Source organism: Neopsephotus bourkii, unplaced genomic scaffold (assembly GCF_033783945.1).
Source record: "Neopsephotus bourkii isolate Nb327-2 ecotype Australia unplaced genomic scaffold, CSIRO-AGI_Nbou_v1 NB_1542, whole genome shotgun sequence".
Classification (NCBI taxonomy): Eukaryota; Metazoa; Chordata; class Aves; order Psittaciformes; family Psittacidae; genus Neopsephotus; species Neopsephotus bourkii.
Window position 1 is genome coordinate 3,066,099 of NW_026902018.1, and position 12,554 is coordinate 3,078,652.

General features: G+C 56.9%; 1 protein-coding gene across 6 annotated transcripts; it reads left to right on the forward strand.

Annotated features, from left to right (window-relative positions):
• The first annotated feature begins 2,103 nt into the window (after window positions 1-2,103).
• LHX5 (LIM homeobox 5) lies at window positions 2,104-8,799 on the forward strand. 6 transcript variants are annotated; one of them, XM_061370424.1, is made up of 7 exons: window positions 2,104-2,360; window positions 3,936-4,159; window positions 4,537-4,722; window positions 5,169-5,446; window positions 6,634-6,799; window positions 8,348-8,525; window positions 8,603-8,799. In XM_061370424.1, the coding sequence occupies exons 1-7, from the start codon at window positions 2,188-2,190 to the stop codon at window positions 8,652-8,654; spliced, it is 1,257 nt and encodes a 418-aa protein (XP_061226408.1). In that variant the 5' UTR covers window positions 2,104-2,187; the 3' UTR covers window positions 8,655-8,799. The 6 variants fall into 6 exon arrangements, with proteins under 6 accessions (XP_061226408.1, XP_061226405.1, XP_061226404.1 ...); XM_061370421.1 differs by having other exon boundaries at window positions 4,537-4,726; window positions 5,188-5,446; window positions 8,348-8,799; XM_061370420.1 differs by having other exon boundaries at window positions 8,348-8,799.
• Window positions 8,800-12,554: the final 3,755 nt, after the last annotated feature.

A 12,554-nucleotide genomic window follows, 5' to 3' on the forward strand; every position in this document is an offset into this window, starting at 1 on the left:
CCTTTCCCTTCTCTTCCTCGCTCTCTCGCTCTGGTGCTTTTCCTCCGCGCTTTGATTTTTCGTTTCCTTTCTTTTCCATTCTCGCCGTCATTTCCTCCTATTTATTTTCCCCGTTCATTTTTCCTCCTCCTTTTTTCTTTTCTTAATTTCCGCCTTCTTTCTTACCTTCTTCATTTCCCTTCATTTATTCTTTCGTTCATTCATCTCTTTTTTTCTTACCTTCTTTTTCTTTCTCTTATCCTTCCTTCGTTTTCAGTCTGTTTTTCCTTCCGTCTCCCCTTCTTTTCTTCCTTTTCTTTATTTCGTTTTCGTTCATTTATTTTTCTTCACTCTCTCCTTTTCTTTTCTCCCCTTCTTTAATTTTTAAATTAATATTTTTGGACACGTTTTCTCTCTTTCCTTAGCTATTTTTCTCTCCTTATTTCCCTTTCCTTTCTTTATTCTTTCCCCCCACCCTCTTCTCTCTGCATTTTCATATTTCGATTCTGGCTCTTTCCACACCCCCCTAACCCGAGGGCACACAAAACCTCCATCACTTCCCCTCCGGTCTCCTCGCATCGCGGCGGGTGGATTTTCTTCTTTCTCCTCTTTTTTTTTCTTCTTTCTCCTGTTTTTTTTCTTCTTTTTGGTTCTACCGGACACGTTTCCGCGAGGTGGGGGGGGAACAACAACACAGACAATTAGAGATTAAGGCATTTCGGCAGAAGAACGGACGGGAAGGGGAGGGGAGAGCCGGCCTTCACCTGCCCCGCCGCCTTCCTCCTCCTCCTCTCCCCCGCGACCCCCAGGGCAACCCCATTTCCTCCCCGAACCTGGGGGAACTGGAGGGAGAAGCGGCCGCGCTGCCCCGCACACCGGCCCCGCCGCTTCAGGAGAGCCCCCATAACCCCCTTCCGCAGCTCCCCCCCCCAAGAACCGCTGTGCCGGCTCCAGTCCTTCCATCCGTCCCCTCCAGCACCACCGCTGCGCCGCACCTGGAATTAAGGAGAAACAACGGTGTCGGAGGCGCTGCCCCCCCGGGGGTCCCCAGCGACTTACGCGGAGTGCGGAAAGCCCATGGGACAAAGGCCGAAAGGGGGTGGTTGTTGGAGGGGGGGGGGTGCGCATACCTCCGCGCAGCGCGCAGCCAGAGCAACTTTTCATCCTGCCACGCTGCACGGAATGGCCGCCTCCCCCCCCTCCCCAAAATCCACCCTCCTCCCTTTTCCCAGCTTGTTGCTCTCCCAAAACCAACCCTAAAATGAAATCAAAGTAAAAGACTAAATCAAGCCCCAAACCTGGCTCTGCTCTGCGCCGGGACCCCCTAAAATCCGCTTTTAAAGGAAAACAAGCAAAGGAAAATGGTTTTTTTGGGGGGAAGCGTGGTTCGCGGGGGGCCCCCCCGGCCCAGCCAGGTGCGTACTCACTTGCCGGCCCAGGTACAACCACCCTCAACAATAGAGGCGCGTTGTTTTTTTCCCCTCTGTGCCAAGCACAAGGCTGGAGCCAATTTAGATATGCTATAAATTAAGAGGTTGCCATGGCGACCGCGCTCCCATTGGCCGCGGCCGGGACGACGCGGCCCCCGACGTCACCGAATCTGAATAAGGATGCGCGAATTACTAAGGCGGGGGACAAAGCTGGCGATGGGGACAGCATGAGAGTGGCGGCGGCGGAGCTCAGCGAGGCACCGGGTCTGCCGGCTGCAGGGGGGGGGTTCATGCACCCCTCCCGCCGCGCCCGCTGCCGCAGAGCCCGCCACCAGCGCGGCCGCCGCTCCGCCGGCTCCCGGGACGCTCCGGAAGGACCGAGGGGGGGGGTTGGGTTGGGGGGTTTATTCTAATTATTATTATTATCATCATCATTATTATTATTATTATTTCTCGGGGGCGATTTGGAAATTTACACCCCTTTTTTTTATTTTTTATTTTTTTAATTTTATTTTTAGGGGGGGCGCATCCTTTTTTCCCCTCCCGCCGCCGATGCTCCGGAGAGAAGAAGGGGAAGAACTTGACAGCCGCCTCGCTGCCCTCCCCTAAATCTTTTCCTTATCCTCTTCTATTTCTCTGTGATTTGACCATTATCCGGTTGGGTTTTTTTTCCCCCCTGCATTTTTGAGCCGTGTGCCGGCGAGGGGTTTTGGTTGGTTTTTTTCCCCCCCCTTCCTTTTTCCTTCTCGTTTGCGCGTCTCCATCCCCGGCGGAGGTTATGATGGTGCATTGTGCGGGCTGCGAGAGGCCGATTTTGGACCGGTTCCTGCTGAACGTCTTGGACAGGGCATGGCACATCAAATGCGTCCAGTGCTGCGAGTGCAAGTGCAACCTCACCGAGAAATGCTTCTCCAGGGAAGGCAAACTCTACTGCAAAAATGACTTTTTCAGGTGAGAATCCCCCCCCCACTCCCTCATTGCACCTCGCCGAAGGGTGCGGAGGTTCTCACCATCCGCGGCCTCACGGAGCTTTGCGGGGGGCTCCCCGCATCCCCGCCCATCGTTCTCCACCCGCACCGAGCCCTCTCCGGAAGGGGAAGCGTGGGGGGCGGCTTCGTTTCGGCCGCTGCTGCAGCCGGAGGTGGGGGGCGACGAGGCCGTACCCCCCCCCCACCCAAGTCTCCCCATGACCTTGCCTCCACCAGCACCGGGCCCCGCTGCACCGGTATCGCTCTTCGCCCCGTTCCCGGGACACCAGGCCCCGGTGAAGCCGGTGGCCAAAACCTTCCCCCCCTCTCTTTTACCGGTCCTTAAACGCCCCTAATGACTGCGATAAGGTTCCCCTGAGGAAATTAGGGGCCGGGGTGGGAAGAAGGGGGGGGGCGATGACTTATGACTCCTAATGCTCCCACTACATCAACGTCACGGGGAGCAGCGAGGGAGGCAGAAGTTGTGCCACGACCCGAGGGGAAAAAGGGGGGAGACCCTGCATGGGCCCCCCCCTACCTTCCCATAGGGCCTGGCAGCAGGCGGGGACCCGCCAGCGGCGGCCCCGCGCCCGGGTTTGGGGGGATTTATTGTTTGGTTTGGGGTTGTGTTGGTTTATTTTAATTTCATTTTTTGTTTTGCTTTTTTTTTTCTTGATTTGGGGGTTTTGGGTTTTTTTTATTATTGTTATTTTGGGGGGTGTTTTGTTTTCATTTGTTTTCTTTGGTTTGGATTATTTTGGTTTTTGTTGTTGGCTTTGGGTTTTGTTTGATTTTGGGGGTTTGTTTTTTTTTTTGGGGGGGGGGGTTTGTGATGTTTTATTTTTGGCTGTTGGTTTTGGGGTGTTTTGTTGTTTTTTTTTTTTTTTGTCAGTTATTTTGCTGGGTTTTGGATTATTTTTTTTTTCCTCTCGGAACCGTTCCCAGCCCGTTCGAATTCCCTGGAATTGAGTTTAATTTTTTTTTAAAAAAAGCATCTCTTGGGGGAAAGAAAAATGAAACAAAACAAAAACAAAAAATCCCAAACCAAGCCAACAAACCCGGCTCTGCCTCCAGCCAACGGAAGGAAAACCGGAGCTTCCCAAAGCGCCATTCCCGACCAAGGAGAAATCCGCCCCTTGGCGAACGGGACGGCGCCGGGCCCCGGGGCCACTTCGGGGAGCGGAGCTGCCTCCTCCGCCGCCTCCCGTTGTTGTTCTGTCTTGGGGGCTCAGTGCCCCCCGGCCCCGCCGCTCCCTTTCCCCGTCGCTCCGGCCGCCACCATTCCCGTTTCTTCGCCGGGATTTCCAGGCCGGCACCTGAAACCTCCCGTTCCCTTCCCGGAGTCACCGGTTGGAGCGAAACCCGCACCCCCTGCACCTTCCTCATCCTCCCCCCAAAAGGCACAGCGTGGGGGGGGATATCCCTTGTTCCCCCAAATCTCCCAGCGGGAGATGCTGCGCTCGGAGTCCCGCGGTGGGATTTGGAGCAGGGGGGCTCGGTACAGAGGGCCCATCGCCGCCGGGGCTCCCAGCTCTTCGCTTTTCTTCCCCCTCCGCAGGAGGTTTGGTACCAAATGCGCCGGCTGCTCCCAGGGCATCTCCCCCAGCGACCTCGTCCGGAAAGCGCGGAATAAAGTGTTCCACCTGAACTGTTTCACCTGCATGGTCTGCAACAAGCAGCTCTCCACGGGCGAGGAGCTCTACATCATCGACGAGAACAAGTTTGTTTGCAAAGAGGATTACTTGAACTCTCCCAGTTTGAAGGAAGGAAGCCTCAACTCAGGTACGAGCGGCCCTGCCCGCCGCACCGCCCGACCCCCGGAGCTTTGGGTTTTGGTGTGGGGTTGAGGGGGGGGGGGGGTAAGGGGCTGCACCCCGCAGCCAGCCCGACCCCCATCGTTAATCCGCGGGGAGAGGGAGGGATGTGGGGTGGAAGCCTTCAATCGGGGTGGAAGAGATCGCAACCCCCGAGGGATGCGGATGCGCATGGGATAAGCGGTGGCCGAGGTGCAGCCCCGCAGCATCCCCCGGCGGTGGGGAACCAGGACCCCACACACACACACACCCCGGCCTAGCCCGGTGCCCCCCCCTTCATCCCCCTGCGAGTGTGCCCGGTCCCCCCGCGCCGCGGGCCTGATCCTTGGCCTCCTTTCAACCCAGAGGCAAAGCTCCCATTTGACTTCCTTGGAAGCTGTCTCTGCGTCAGGACAGCAGGATCAGGCCCACTCCCGCTGTCCCAGCCATGCCGGGCACCTGTGCTCACCCCCTTCCGTGGGCTCTCTCTCCGTCCAGCACCCGGGGCCGGATCCTGCCACGTCAGTCAGTGGGGCCGCTGCTGTGAGCGAGGCGAGTAGAGCATGGCCTTGGGGGGGGTGCTGGCATCAGGGGCCCCGGGAGGAGGGGTGGCTGCGTGGGGGGGGTGAGCCAGGCTCAAGGCATCGACTGGGGCCCCCCCATTCCCAAGCCCCGGCCGCATTTTACCCTGCGGGGCTTCCCGGTGTGCAAGGGGGGGGCTGCAGGGGGCCCCCAGCTGCCCCCGGACAGCACAACGTGGTGCACAGGGCCCGGTAGGGCAGAGTTTACCCAGAGCTCTGTGTGATGTTGGGGGGGGCTGATGCTTTCTGGGTACCAGGGGGGCAGAGGCGATCTGCACCTCTTGATGCTCTCCAGCACCCCGCAACCCCTCTCCTGGAAAGCAGCTGGGCTGGGGAGGGCAGAGAAGAAAAGGGGTCGATGTCTCCCCTAAGTCATCCGCCCCCCCCCCCCCCTTCCTCTCTGGGTCTCCTTTACAGTGTCCTCATGTACAGACAGGAGTTTGTCCCCGGATCTCCAGGACCCCATGCAGGACGACACGAAGGAGACGGACAACTCGACCTCCTCGGACAAGGAGACCACCAACAACGAGAACGAGGAGCAGAACTCGGGCACCAAGAGGAGGGGGCCCCGCACCACCATTAAAGCCAAGCAGCTGGAGACCCTCAAAGCTGCCTTCGCTGCCACCCCCAAACCCACCCGCCACATCCGAGAGCAGCTGGCCCAGGAGACCGGCCTCAACATGAGAGTCATCCAGGTAGGGCAGCCCCAGCCCATGGCCCCATGGCGTGATGTGGCATCATTCCCATCATAGAACAGCATCAGTGCTTCCTGGGGCCATTTCCTCCCATGGCAGGGAAAAAACCCACATAGGAAGGGAAGGAAAAGGGGTGCTGTAGGAGCCCCGATAGCTCAGGGCTGTCACGGTCTCCCCCAGGTGCTGGGACACTGAGGCTGATCCCATGAGCTCTGGAAATGGGGTCAGGCAAACCCCATCCACCCCCTGACAGCGTCACACCTCTGCTCCCACCCCCCACTCCAGTGGGATTGCAGGGATCCCCCATTCTGTGCTATAATGCACCGATCCCATGGAGCGAGATGAAAATCAGTCCCAAAACACAAGCCAGTCTGAGGCCTCACCGTCAGGACTCTCCAGCGTGCCCAGGAGATGGATGTTCCAGCCTTGGGAAAGCAAGGAGAAGCCATTGCTCTCTGCAGGCAGCCCGGCACTTCCTTACTGCACTGCCCCCGTGAAGAAAATCCCTGCGGAAATATAGGGATTAATGGGCTTTAATAAAGGCATTAATAGGGGAGGACTCTCCGGCTTTGCCCATTCCTGGCTCCCAGCAGAGGGAAGAAGCAGGAGAAGGGCCCCGGAGGATCAGCAATGCGTTCGTTCCCTTGAGCTGCCCCATCCCGAGGGATACAGAGGGGAAAGGAGCCATAATCCAGACAGCACACCCGGCCGGTGGCCTGGGCCGTGGTTGAGACGATGCCCCATAGAGAGTCGGCTTCATCTTCCCCTTCCCTGTTATCTCCATCCTCACCGGTCAGCTTCTCCTCCCGCTGCAGCAGGTCTCATCTCCCTGCAACCTGCTTTTTGCTGCCATCCAGAATTCCTCCCCGCTTTTTCCTACCCTCTTTTCCTCCTACCCATAGAGGAAAATTCCCCCTCTTGTATTTTCTGGCTGCCTTCTCCCTTGTAGACACAAATAGGCTGAGGATGCGCACAGCCTGGTTATTTGGGCGGGGGGATGTGTGTACCTCTATCCATGTTTTGGGACTTACTAGCAGCAGGAGGAGTGGGTTGTCATAAAAACATGGGAAAACCCAGGTGGCTGCAAGATTCCCATCCCTTTCTCCAGCCATCCCTAACCAAACACGGGGAGGGGGTGTCCCCGGTACCCCCATTCCCTTTGGATACTGACGCCGGCCCTGCCGCAGGTCTGGTTCCAGAACCGTCGGTCCAAGGAGCGCCGGATGAAGCAGCTGAGCGCGCTGGGCGCCCGCCGGCATGCCTTCTTCCGCAGCCCGCGCAGGATGCGGCCCCTCGGCGGCCGCCTCGACGAGTCCGAGATGCTCGGCTCGACGCCCTACACGTACTACGGAGGTGAGGGACCGCTGCCCCGTGGCCCCCCGCTCCTTCCTCCCCTCTTTCCCATTGTTCCTTCCATATCCCGCTTCTCCGAGGTGTGTGTGGGGGAGACACTCTGCTGCCGCAGCATCCCGGCTCTCCCCTTGCTCACGTCCACGCAGGCTCGCACCCACGCCCATCCCCCGGGCCTTACGGCGGCCCCTCTCCCCGAACAAAGCCCCAGCTGCGGGGCTTTTGTGCCCCTTTCAGGCCGCATTTGTTCCAATTACCTCCCGGCCCCGCAGCATATGGAAGGTCACTGCCGCCGGGCCGCCGCCCCGACGGGACGGGATGGGCGCAGCGGGGCGGCCCCGCCGCCTTCCCTCTTCCCCCGTTCCGGCAGAGCCCCCCCCGAAGCCGCATTTTCAAAGCCTCCCCTCCTAAGAGGGGCTTCCCAAGCACCCCTTGCTGCCCCCAGTGAGTTTCTACATCCCTTCTAGGCTGCTCTATATATATATATATATATATATATACATATATGCATATTTTCCCCATTTATAAATATATTTTACCCCATTTTATTTATATGGATTTTTCCACATCATATGTATTTTCCCCCATTCCCTTATATGTTTGAGTTTTTTTTCCCTATTCCATTTATATTTTTTTCCCAATTCCCTTTATACATACCTTTTCTCCATTCCCTAATCTTATGTTTTTCCCCATTCCCTTATATATATATATTCCTCATATCCTTTATATATATATATATCTTTTCCCCATTCCCTTATATGCTTTTTACCATTCCCTTTAAATACTTATTTTCCCCATTCCCTTTATACATACTTCTTTCTTTTTCTCTCATATGTTTTCCCCATTCCTTTACATGTTTCCCCATTCCCTTCATAGATCTTCTCCCTGTTCCTTTATACATAAATGGTTTTTGCCATTCTCCTTATACATATCTTTCCCCTCTTCCCTTATATACATATATACATGTTTTCCCCATTCCTACAATCCTAAAATCAACTAGGTTGGAAAAGACCTTTAAGCTCATCAGGTCCAACCATTACCCCAGGACTGCCAAGTCCATTAAACCATATCACTGAGGGCCGTGTCCCCTTATACATGTCTTTTCCCCATTCCCTTATATATATGTTTTTCCCCATTTCCTTTATACATCCATTCCCCCATTCCCTTATATATATCTTTTCCCCCTTCCCTTTATGTAGATATATATTATTTAATGCATTAAATAAGCATTAAATTGAGCCCATCCTCCCCCTGAGCTGTCCCAGCCCCGGCTCCTTGCCCTCCTATATCCCCTTCCTCCCTCCTGGCCAGGCAGGGAAGCACGGTGAGCGCCGCAGCCCTGAGGACCGGCTTATTTCTCCCTTAGGCTGAGCTCAGATTCGCAGTTGGGTCTTTGAGCCCCACACCTCGGGAGCCAGCAGAACATTTCGGCATGGGTGGCAATGCGGGGCCAGATCGGTGCCCAGCGGGGAGGACGGGGTTGGGAATGGGGCGCAGCGGAGGTTTCATCCCTAGGGGACCAGCTCCATCCTTCTCCCTCCCTCCCCACAGATTACCAAGGTGACTACTACGGACCGGGAGGCAACTATGACTTTTTCCCCCACGGGCCGCCCTCCCAAGCCCAGTCCCCGGCCGACTCCAGCTACCTTCAGAACTCAGGACCCGGCTCCACACCCCTGGGACCCTTGGAGCCCCCCTTAAGCGGACACCACTCCTCAGAAAACCAAAGGTACACGGATATGATCTCGCATCCCGACACCCCCAGCCCCGAGCCGGGGATGACCGGCTCGCTGCACCCCATCCCAGGGGAGGTCTTCAGCGGGGGGCCCAGCCCACCCTTCTCCATGTCCAGCAATAGCGGCTACAGCGGGGCCCTCTCGCACCCCAACCCGGAGCTCAGCGAGGCAGCGGTGTGGTAGGCCTGGTGTGGGCACGTGTGTGTGTGGGGAGGGGGAAAACACCCCCCGTGTTCTCCCACCCCACGCGTGTCCCCCCCACACACACCCCACGGATAAAGACCCCCGTCCGATGCCAAAACGCATCCCTGCATCCCCTCCGATCACTGCAGATCCCTCCCTCCATATGGGACCTTGGGGCCGCCCCACTACCTCCCCCTCCCGGCACCTTATCCTTATTCCCGGATAAGGAACGGTGCCCAGCCCTGAAGACCCCCGTTGGCAGCGGGACCCCCGCCTCTCGGACCAAAGCTGAACTTGCCTGGACACACAGGTCCCACCGCCCCGGCGGCTCCTGGGGATGGGGGGGCTCTTGGCAGGGCTCCCCCCTGCTCATTAGCATCCTTTTTAATTATCCCCTACCACATCGCAGCAGGGGGGAAATGGGGAAGAGCAGGAATAACACACCCCCTACCCCAGCTCCTTCCCTGCCCTGGTTTTCCGTTGTTCGCATTTTATCCCCAAGGAGAAGGTGGGTTTGGACCCGGTCTTTGGTTCAGAGGGGGTGCGGAACGGGGTGTCCAGGGCTGCCCCCAGTGACTGGCTGAGATTGGGCTCCTACAGGGTGGCAAAGACAGAAAGAGGCAAAAAAGCGCCCCCCCTCCCCCCCATAATAACAGGAAACGAACCCCCACAATAACCAGGCAAATAACCCAGGACAAACCCAAGCACCACCATCAAACCCTGAGCCTCACCACCGAGCTCCGCCCCAGCGATGCCCAGCGGCTCCGCCGATTTACGGATGTATCATAGTTTTTGCTTCTAGTTTCTTTATTTTGTATAAAGGAGAATCAAATAAAGTATGGTTTTGTGTTTACTGATTATTTATTGTACTTTTAGTCACGGGAGGCTCCCAGGGTTTTCTATTCCGCAGGCGGGGGGGGGGGGGGTTGGATATAGAGTGGGAATGACAAAATAAAGAGGAAGGAGAATGGAAAAGGAAAGGGGGGAAAGGAAAGTTGTTTGCTGAAAGCGCCGTGGGTTTCCTGTCCCCGCTGCCTCTTGCGGAGGCTGTTAGTGTGAATGGCTCTTGTTGTTCGATGTGAATAAAGAACCTTTTAGTTACCTACTGCTCGGTCACCTGGTCCCTTTCGTTTCGTTTTGTGATCACTGCAGAGAAAGGCAAAGCCACGGGAGGTGATGGTTGGGCTCCCCCATTCTCCCCCAGCACTGTGTGATGTAAGAGGAGCCGCTACCAGCGCTCCCCTGCATAGGATGGGTACCACGGGCACCTCAGTGTTGCTCTATCACTCACCTGGTACCCCAGAACCCTCACATCCTCCCAGCTCTCCATCACTTGGGAGGGGGGGCACATTCCCCATCTCAGAGAACCTGGGCCATGGATCATATGGACACCCCAAAATCCCCCCCCCCCAAGCAGTCCAGAGGCACCCTCAACCACACTGATCACCACGGGATGCTGCATCCCTACAGGAATACTGGGACACACACCGCGAACCCCACCTGCACCATGCAGGCAGCAAGGGCAGGCAGGAGAGGGGTACATCCCCATCCCCATCTCTCCTGCTTTTCCCTCTCTTATTTTCCAAGATCCCAAACCAAATAAAGCCCCCAAAGGGCTGCAGCTCTGAGCTAATATTTAAAGTGCACAATCATGGCAGAGCTTAGAGCTTCCCCCCCCTTCCCTTGGCTTGCAGGAAACCGATAGAACCAGAATGAATTACCTCCTCTGCCTGGCTTACCAGCGTCCCTCTCTCCTGACCTGAATTTCAAGTCCTGGCTGGGTTGCAGCACGGAGCACTGATGATTTATGGAAAGCCAACCGCTGCTCTGCATATTTCCCTCTGCTCAGCCAAGTGGTGGAATTTATCCTTCCTATGCCATTACCAGCATTAATAACGGGGTGGCAAACGAGCCGGGCTGAGCCCTGAGGAATCCCTCAGCCCAAGGCCATCGCAACAGCTCAGCACATAAAGAACCTTCTCCCCTTTTATAAGGTGGGGAAACTGAGGCAGGATTGAAGCTGGGCCCTCCCTCCTGCTCCACCCCTGCCAGGTTGGGGTTATCAGGGCTTGTTATAAGGATGGGGCATTGCACTGTTAGGTAGCTCCCTCCCGGCATCGTTCTGAGGGTTATAAATGCAAGCACAAGGTCGTTCAGTGGGTGAGCACGCTGCCCATTATGATGATCATTGCTATGCCCTGGGGGGCATCCCATCCCTGGTACCCACAGGGAGCAGCCTGCAGGAGGGGTTTGGGATGCTCCACGCTGCTTCCTCCCATGCAGGAGGCTGGGGCTCAGCACCCATCCAAGCAGGGACCCACTGGCACTGAGGAGTGTTTCTGGTTGGGACCCAGAGCTCAGAGCTGGGTGCAGGGGTGAAGCCTTGCCCCACTTCACTGCTGCCACCGCATCCCTGCAAGCACCCACCTGCGGCTTGGTATCATGGAAAGGGCTGGATCCAGGACATGGAGCAGGGAGCAGATGGGTTCAGCCCCCGAGCCACAGCCAGGGCTGGGTCCTCATCACTGCCAGGGTCTCCTCTGCAGCTGGGGTCAGGGTCCAGTCTCACAGCCAAAATGGGGGTCCCCATCACAGCCATGTCACAGCCAAGGCAAGGATCCCCCCCACAGCAACATCACAGCCAAGACGGGGATGCCAAGTGTGGCCACTCCATCCTCAGTGGGGTGTCCCCCACATAACCTGTACCCCCGTGTCCCTGCCTTGGCCTAATCCTCCCCAGCTGGCACCCAAAGACCAAATGCTCCCTCAAGGCAAGAAAGGGGGCAAAGCTCCCTGTTGGGGTCACCCCAAACCCAGGGTCAAGCCTATATCAATAACCCCCCCATGGGACCATGCTGGGGACACACCACTGTGAGCTCCCGGCTCCCCCCAGGTCCAGCAGAGCATCCTTAGCCCTGGGGATAAATTCCTTTCCCATTTCCAGCCTTTGGACAAGCATCGTTGCTATTTTATATTGTATTCTGACTTTTCCCCCTTTTTGGGAGGGGAGAGGGAAGGGGAAAGTCTGCAGAAGGTGGAAAATAACCAGGTTTTGGACCCGGGATAAAAAGTAGCTGGAGTAGGTTGGGCTGACTCCTTATAATTAATAGTGTGCCTCGTGATAGGATTCTCCAGCCCTTGGTGCTCCTTGGAAACACCTTTCTGCACAAGATACTGCTCACGATGGAGTGGCAGAGATCTGATTGATGGGGGTTTGGCCCCCAAGAGGCAATGGGGGAGCAGGCCTGGACACTGGGAGAGATGGGGGGAGGCAGGGAGGGTGCTGCTGGGGGGGCCTGGCCAGGAGAAAGTGCTTAATGGGGCTGCCAGTGAGCGAGGGGCTGAGCCCCCTCTGCTCCAAGGGGAGAAGGGGGGCACCAGCAAGACCTTAGAGCAGCTCCAGTGCCTAAAGGGGCTGCGGGAAAGCTGGAGAGGGGCTTGGGACAAGGGCCTGTAGGGACAGGCCAAGGGGAATGGCTTGAACCTGCCCGAGGGGAGACTGGGATGAGCTCTTAGGCAGAAGCTCTTCCCTGTGAGGGTGCTGAGGCGCTGGCACAGGGTGCCCAGAGAAGCTGTGGCTGCCCCATCCCTGGCAGTGCTCAAGGCCAGGTTGGACACAGGGGCTTGGAGCAAGCTGCTCCAGTGGAAGGGGTCTCTGCCCATGGCATGAGGTTGGGAATGGAGGAGCTTTAAGGTCCCTTCCAACCCAAACCAGGCTGGGATTCCATCATTCCATGATCACCCAGGAATGGAAAGAAAGACAGGGGAGAAATGCACTGGGGGACACAACATCCCATAGGAGGTGCACTGGTAGCAGGAGAAGGTAAGCAGGAAAGCCT